This window comes from Zingiber officinale, chromosome 6A (assembly GCF_018446385.1).
Source record: "Zingiber officinale cultivar Zhangliang chromosome 6A, Zo_v1.1, whole genome shotgun sequence".
NCBI lineage: Eukaryota > Viridiplantae > Streptophyta > Magnoliopsida > Zingiberales > Zingiberaceae > Zingiber > Zingiber officinale.
In genome coordinates, this window is record NC_055997.1 from 101,660,224 (window position 1) to 101,668,571 (window position 8,348).

General features: G+C 45.1%; 1 protein-coding gene across 1 annotated transcript; it reads right to left on the reverse strand.

The window, feature by feature from the left end:
• Window positions 1-4,696: 4,696 nt before the first annotated feature.
• LOC121995097 (pollen receptor-like kinase 4) lies at window positions 4,697-7,094 on the reverse strand. Its single transcript, XM_042548926.1, has 4 exons — window positions 6,413-7,094; window positions 6,018-6,229; window positions 5,403-5,793; window positions 4,697-5,325 (listed from the first exon to the last, which is right to left on the reverse strand). The coding sequence occupies exons 1-4, from the start codon at window positions 7,092-7,094 to the stop codon at window positions 4,733-4,735; spliced, it is 1,878 nt and encodes a 625-aa protein (XP_042404860.1). The 3' UTR covers window positions 4,697-4,732.
• Between the last annotated feature and the right edge of the window lie 1,254 nt (window positions 7,095-8,348).

The following is an 8,348-nucleotide window of genomic DNA, read 5'->3' on the forward strand; positions in this document are numbered from 1 at the left end:
ACCAAACCAAATAACCCAAATATTATTTGGATCGGGTGGATTAATGAATTGACCCGAATAATGAACACCCCTACCCGTAGCAAAGCATTCGATCAAGGAGATTGCCTATCTTCTTCTGGAAGAGTGGAGACTTGACGTAGGAAAGCTGACAGGCTCTGAGGCGATCGTTTTCGCCTGACCTATACTCCACAAGCTCTACCTTTACTTTGTCTGCAGCTGCAAGAGCCAGCGCATTCTCTTGCTTAAAGGTAGAAGCCTCCTCCTGGACTTTGAGAAGATCCACCTGGAGGGACTTGATGGTGGCCTGGTCAATGCCCCACTTAGCCTTCAAAGCCTTTTCCCGATCAACGCTGGCAGCCAGGTCTGCTCGGATGACTTCCAGGTCTTTTTGCAAGCCTTTGTTGGTCTCCCGAAGCGCTTGTAGATCTGCCGAGATAGTGGCCAGCTTTGCTTCTCTCCCCTCTAGCTCGATCGCCAACTGGCGACGACGCTGACCCTCTAAGTTCAATTTTGAATCACTGGTCTTCAGGGCCGCTTGTAGTTCCTTTATCTTTTCGGACGGCACCTGAGCCAGATTTCTAGCTGACCGAGCAGATTCCCCTACAGTGTGAAGATAATAATCCAGAGGATCATCCGCAGTCAGAGGGTCGAGCGGAGCGTGGGGAGTGAGGGGCAACTCCAATTCTTAAACCCGGGCCCTCAGTGACTCGTTCTCCTTTAGCAGCTCGGTGGTGAACTGGGTCAGGCTAAGGCTCGCAGAGCAGGCATGCCCCGCAAGAAAAGGGAAGTCATAAATAATGTCAGATAGTCAGGTCAGGAAAAGGAAGACTCACTGATATAATGTGTTGCGAAGCCAGATCCAACCCTCCCCACTAGGAGCCTCCCCAGAACTGTTCATTAGCTGACCTCCAGGAGGTGGTTAAGGCCCCATGAAGTTGAACTTTGCCGCAAAAAGGAGAAGGGCCACCTACAGGTGCTAAACCCCCTTGCCGAATCCTGCCTAAACACAAAGGGCAGGCTTCAAGAGGCCGTGAAATCATATTTTCTCTTGCTGGGCCATGCCCTAGTACTAGAAGATGAGGGGGAGGAGGCAACAAGAGTTGTGGAGGGGGTCGCAGAACTCCCGGGCTGGTCTCCGACAGAGAGGCCGACCTGCTCAGGAGCTAAGACCCAGACAGGCATGGGTGCAGGGACTTCTGCAATAGGAGAAAGCTCAGGGACAGGAGTTCTAGTAGTTTTGACCCGGACCTTTGGGACTTGGGAGGAAGACTTCCCTAGAGGAGGAAGCGAAGGGGAAGATTGGACTGCCGGAATGACTCTTTTACGTTTTCGCTGGAGGCGTAGGCGTTTATCTGGAGGTGGAGAAAGAAGCCGCTCCTCCGCGATGGGCTTCAGGGCTGCAGAGCTAGCTTCCGGGAGGACAGCTTCCAGAAGAAGTTGGTTGGAGGATTCTGTTGGCTCCGTCGCTGTGTCCTGTGAGGAAATAGTTGAGGGAACAGCGAGGCCTCTTGCAATTTCCTCGCCCATGGCCTTCAAAACATTGCTGGGCAGTCTGCTTGATTCACGCGAATAAACCCGGAACATAGCAGCCTCTGCAAAGCAAGAAGAAAATACCTCAGTTAACGACGACTAGCGGGAGGAAAAGCAACATCTTACCAAATGTCGCTCCTATAGATGCAGGAACTGGGCTGAGTCCAAAAAAGTGCAAAAAGTCTTCTCGTAATATTATAGACAAGAGAAGGCGGACACCCTTTATTTTCTCTGAAGATATATGGCAGACAGGTTGATGTTGGTGCTCTGGTAAGTCAAAAGGGGAGGGAAGGCTAGAACATCAGTTGGTCGGCCAGGATACCAACTCAGGCAGTCTAATGAAGAAGAAGCGGGACTTCCAACCCTTATTAGAAGAGGGCATATCAGGGAAGAACTTACATCTGACCCTGGATTGCACCATGAACACACCAGGCTCGGATCGTTTTAGAGAATAGAAGTGGTGGAAGAGTTGCGCAGTTGAAGTGTTAGTTAGAGCCCTAGAGCCAATCATATGATGATTGTTGTATGGACTCGTTGTATCATAATCCTATATATTTATAAAGGAATTTCTTTATGGTTATTATACTTACTTGTATTAGTGCCAAATAACTAAGTATAATAACGTCCTTGAGTAGAACGTTCTTATCTATATCAATCAATTGGTTGAATTAATAGTGAGATGATATAGAGAACACTATTCTTAATCATTCCTAGTTAAGTATTAACATTCAGAGACAATGTTAATGCGATGAGACTAGCATGTAGGTCAACTCGATGACTTGATCTCACAAGTCATGGATATAGAGATATCAAGTTGACACATGGGTATGCATTGGAGAATGTATACTAAATAATCCGCCATTAGAAAGTATCATGGATCGTTATATGAGTGTCATATACTTTCTTATGTGACTATTAGTATGACTATCAGTCCTTGGACCTGAAGTCACCATGGTTCCCTGCATAAGGAGTTGCATACTTTGGCTTCGTCAAACGTCACCCGTAACTGGGTGGACTATAAAGGCGATTACTGGGTATGTAATAAATTATGCGGAGGGATGTGAGTGATGTAGATGGGATCTATCCCTCCTATATGACGGGAGTGACATCATGATTCTTAATAGAGTGAGACCACTAAGTGCATTGTCATGCCCAAATGAGTCAATATGAGATATTGAGCTCATTTGATTAGAGTGAGTCTACTTGGGGTTCAAGACATAGATTAATTAGAGGATGACACGGTCTATGCCTCAATTGATCAATCTAGATGTCAAAGATAGAAGGACATTGTCACATATTGTGAGAGTCACAATTAGTAGTCACAATGATGATGTTGGATCTCAACATTCTTGTAACTTGGTAGTAATGATGTGTTGCTAGATACCGCTCATTACTTATGTTTCTAAATGGGTTTAGGAGCATTGCCAACGTTACAAGAACCTATAGGGTCACACACAAAGGACAATTAGATGGAAATTAGGTTCATATGATGAACTAAGAGGATTAGGTTCATATGATGAACCAAATTGGATTAAGTGTAATCCAAATTAGATTAATTGAGTAAGACTCGATTAAGTTAGACTTGAGTTAGACTCAAGTGAGGCTAGACTTGAGTTAGACTCAAGTGAGGCTTAATGATGATATTCATTGAATTTTGAATTCAATGATAAATAGTGACATTCATTGAATTATGAATTCAATTTGAATATTAGATTAAAATTTTGATTCAAATTATAAAGAGAAGAGGAGTTTCAAAATTGTCATTTAATGATCAATGAATATTCATTAAATACTCATTAAGACTCATTGATGAGACTCATTAATGGAGTTAATGAGTATTAAGTATTTTCATTAGATGAAAATACTTAAGCCATTTTACTCTTATTTTTCATGATGAACGGATCATCATTATTCTTCCTCTCTTCTAGCTCTCTCTCCCTCTCCTCCATTGCCGAGTCACCCAAGAGTGCTAGCACATTCTAAGTGGTTCTTCTTCACCTATTGTTCGTGTGGATACGTATAGAGAAGTGTATGTTTGACACTCTCGAGATCCGACAATCTTTTGGACGAGCGGGATATATAAGCGAAGGGCTTCGCAACAAGGGTAACACTTTTTATTCATGTAGATCTAAGGTAGATCTAGGTTAGAAACTTGTACATGATATATTTTTATATATCTTCGCACGGATCTGTGGCAAGACTTTGAGGTTTCCACAACACAAAAAATGATTTTTGTGACTCGAAAGTCCTAACACTTCTGATTGTCTGATCTTATCAGATCCCACCTTTATATACCGTATCATAACCAGCAATAACTCTCATTATGACATCCCTTCTGCAACAGTCGTCAACCTCTATTGGTACACATCTTCTCATAACAGCCCCAACATTCGTCCCTCCATAACAACTAACGTTCATCATTATTAGTCGCCTTCGTTACCTATCCTCCTTAAAATGTCTCATCTTTAGATTAAGCCCTCGCCCACAAATATTCTTGAACTCTCCCTCAAGCCTGAAACCCAAATGTTGAACACCAAACGATCCAAGTTCTTGCACACTCAGCTTAATCCCGAGAGCTAAGCACCATACGACGCTAAGCTCTCATGTATCCGAGACCGAGTGTCGAACACCATATATACTCCTCTCTTTCTGGGTCCGACTTGTCCGAACCCATCCTTCGGCTCGAGTGACGTATTCTAACCTCTCAGACTTGCCCACTCCTCAATTGTGGATTAGTAATGACAGTGCCCGGAGAAATAGGTGATTGTATCCATGACAACGTAACAACAATATAAGGAAGGCAACTAACTTCTGCTTCCTTAAAGTTGAAATCCTGGTGAGCTTTTCTTCTACTTCCCATTCAAAGTTTTGGACAATAATGCTCCACCAATTCGATAAAAAAATTGAAAGATAGATATACATAGAACAATTCTGCCTTCTAAACAGTCATCGTTCTTTGTTTTTTTTTTGTTTTGTTTTTCAAAATTCAGATTAAGCAAAATCTCAAGGGAACAAAAAATACAAAGCTATGCCACCATTTACATTTTAAAAAGAAAAAAAAAAAGATGCAACTTATAATGCATATAAAGTAGCACACCTCAATCCCAATCCAATGCCATCGCCACATTAATTAATTATGCCTCACTCGATCTCGGTTAATTCTTCTCCCTCAACTCTTGCCATGCATATCTATATATATATATCACTGCACAGAGCGGCCATCGTCGTACTCCTTCAGCTCCTCGATCTTAGCGAGCGCCTCCCCGAGCTCGCACCTCCTCTCCGCGTCCGCTTCGGAGCAGGCCAAACCGACGCGCAGCAGCTTAAGCATCTCCTCCTCGCCGCCCTCCGTCCCTTTCATGTTCGCGTCGAACACGCAAGTCGTCTTCTCCTCCTTCACCACCGAGTTGACCCAGCTAGCCAAGTCGGTGCCCACGCGGCCTTGCTTCAGGTAGTTGGCCGGGAACTTGCCGGTGAGGATCTCAAGGATGAGGATGCCGAAGCTCCAGACGTCAGACTTCTTGGAGGGCTTGCCGCCGCCGGTGCACTCGGGGGACTTGAAAGCCACCATGATCTGGGAGGCGTGCGACTTGTTCATGACCGGGACGAGGGCGTAGTCGGAGAGGATGGGATCGAAGGAGTAGGTGAGGAGCACGTTGGAGGACTTGAGATGGCCGTGGGGGACGATCAGCACGGGCAGCTCCTCGTGGAGGTAGGCCAGCGCGCGGCCCACGCCCTTGACGATCTTCAACCTGCTCGGCCAATCCAGTGGAGGAACAGTCGATCCTTGGCTCCCTGAACGAGATTTTCGTAAAAAATTTTAACAAAAGAAAAAACAGAGAAAACGTTGTGATTTGTATATGAACATCTACCATGGAGAAGGTGAGCTAAGCTGCCATTGAAGACGTAATCTGTGACCAACAGCTTCTCCTCTCTTCTGTAGTAATAAGCCACAAGGGGAAGGAGATTGGGGTGGGAGAGCCTCCCGAGTCTCCTCATGTGCTCGTAGAAGTCCTCCCTTCCGGCTCCGTTCATCTCTTTGAATCTCTTCACCACGACTGCAGGGCCATCGGAGAGGATGGCCTTGTAGGAGGATCCAAAGCTGCCACTGCCGAGTACCTCGGCGGATGCTTTCAGTAGGTCTTGGATGTTGAACTTGACTCTGTCTTCCTTGACGAATGTCAGCCTTCCCTGTTCTTCCTTTGGGACTTTCTTCCCGCTACCACCGCCTGCGTGAACCGGACGCTGGTCGGCTCTGTTGACCTGCCGATGAATCAGTTTGAATCGAATCGAATCGAATCAGACAGTAATTATCTAAATAACTAAACATTTAGAAACGTTGAATGAAAATAAATCGACTTGATAGAATTATAGAAACTGAGGAAAGTATCTTTTGCTATTGATTACTGATAAACCTCGATTGATTTGAGATTATTATCCATTATTGTTATTACGACTAATAATAACATCGGTATGGAAATTGTTACCTGAACAGGCTCGGTCTTGACGGGTTGGGTGGTCGGCAGCGTTGCCGATTCCTTGGGCTGCTTCCGGCGCCGGCAAAAGATGAAGAACAATCCAATTGCGACCAATAAGATTGCGATGCAAATGAGAATGATTCCCACGATAAAAACGGGCGACAACCTCCTCGGAGACCCGCATTCATAACTCAGAGGCGCACCGCACAGATCGTCATTCCCTGCCAACGCCCAAAAAGAAACAAACACAGATGCCAAAATTTTCAGATCATGATCCACGATTTATATTTGTATTTTTCTCATTTATTTAAATCAAAATTTTTGATTCGATTATGTTTGATTAATTCTCGATGTAATTTAGTTTAATGTCGAGCGAATAGCCCTGATTAATTAGTCAGTCTCACCGGCAAACCAGCCAGGGTTCATTTTCTTAAAGCGCCTCGGGATTGGTCCCTCGAGATTGTTATTCGATAGGTTAACCAGCCACAGCCCGGACTGCCGGAAGTTGGGGATCCGGCCGTCGAACTGGTTGTTGTCGAGCCGTATCTCCAGGAGCCGCGGCGCGTGCTCCAGTGAGCTCGGGATCGGCCCGGAGAATTGGTTCCGCGAGAGGTGCACCTTCTTGAGCCACTGCATGCCTACGAATAAGCCGCCCGGCACCTCGCCGGAAAATCTGTTCATTGAGAGGTAGATGGAGCGCAGGCCGGGGAACTTGGAAAGGTCCGGGATGGCGCCCTCGAAGCTGTTGTTCTTGAAGCTGATGGTGCGGAGCACGGGGAGGCCCGTGAGGGCGTCGGTGTTGAGCGTTCCGGCGAGGCTCATGTTTTCGAGCTGGACGCCGCGGACGTTGCCGTCGAGGTTGCAGAGGACGCCGGACCAGAGGGTGACGTTAGCGCGGCATGGGGAGGAGCCCGGGATCCAGTTTTTGAGGGCTGCGTCGACGCCGGAGGCGGAGGAGGAGAGAGCCTCCTTGAATTGGAGGAGGACGTCACCTGCGTCGGCGGCCGCGGAGGCAAGGGAGTTCTGCCGTGGGGCGGCGAAGGTGAGGAGGAGGAGGGGAAGGAGGAGCGTCCATGGCGTGGCCATGGCGCCGGCGGTGGAGCTAGCGTAGGTGCGGCGGGGGCGAGCAATGCGAGACGTCGACGGTGGCGAAGTGGGGGGTGGCGGGGGAGGGGTTGGATTTAGATGGCATGGCGAAGAGCAAGGTCGAGGAATGCCTAATAATAGTTTATTTATTTATTTGTTATTAATTTAATTTAATTTTGGAAAAGAATAACGATGAGTGAGAGTTTGATGGTCGATGAGAGGAAATAATGTTTAGGGTAGGTACGAAGTTAAGTCCACTTGGCACATTCTAACAACAAGAGGAATAAAAAAATCATTAATCGAAAAAAAATAGATACAAAATAGTGTTTCATTTTTCCTAAACACGATGAAATGATCATCGTTTTAAAATATAAAATTTTCGATCCGATAAAATATTTGCTACTATTTCTTGAAATTTCATTTGATTGATCGTGTATGCAACACGTTAGATGCGCGTGTTATTTTAATAGAAATGACAAGTTCTCTTTTAAATGGTGGTCTTCACGTAGTGGACAGGAGAGCATAACGTAGTCTGTCTATAATTTATGCGAATTGATATCCAAACAACTGTTATTTTCAACAAATTAAATCATCAATCAGTTTCTCTCATATATATATATATACAAAAGTTTTATAGGATAAGCGTGTGCAGAGTTGATAGCTCTAAAGTATGAAAAATACATAAATATAAAAATTGTAAAATTTACAATGATCTTCTAGATCTTGGTCTTCGCTTTTCGTACAAAACGAAAAAACTCCTAGTGATGCTCGGAGAAGATATCGAAGAATAATTTGTTGTCGAAAGAACGATCATGAACAAATCGAAAAGTTCTTCAAGATTCCATGAGCCAAATCCCAAACCTCAGATGTTCTTCTCTGCAAGACACAATCTCGACAGAATTTTGACAGCACTTCTGTTGTGCTTCGATCTCAACTGTGTATACAACACAGCAACCTTTTCCTGATGCATGCGCCTCTGTTTCTCCTCTTGCACCAATTGCCTTGGACGCTCTTTTATAGAGGAAGATGACTCTTCCTCTACCTCCATTAATGGAGGAAGGTGAAAGGGTTGGAAGATGAAGGGGAAGAGGTACCCTTTCACCTTCTTAACACCAACATGCAGAATATCAAACTTATATATATACACGCATACGTGGCGTTGCCAGCTTGATTTCGTTACAAAAAATTATTCTTTTTATTCTTTCACCCCTTCCGCCTTCTATTCAAAACAGCGGCGTAGGAATTTGGCCAAAT

Coding starts and splice junctions, on each gene's coding strand:
- LOC121995097 (XM_042548926.1), bottom strand. CDS start 7,094: ATGGCCACGCCATGGACGCTCCTCCTTCCCCTCCTCCTCCTCACCTTC. Junction 6,230..6,412: donor GAACCCTGGCTGGTTTGCCG/GTGAGACTGACT, acceptor GGGCGTTGGCAG/GGAATGACGATCTGTGCGGT. Junction 5,794..6,017: donor TCAAGACCGAGCCTGTTCAG/GTAACAATTTCC, acceptor ATTCATCGGCAG/GTCAACAGAGCCGACCAGCG.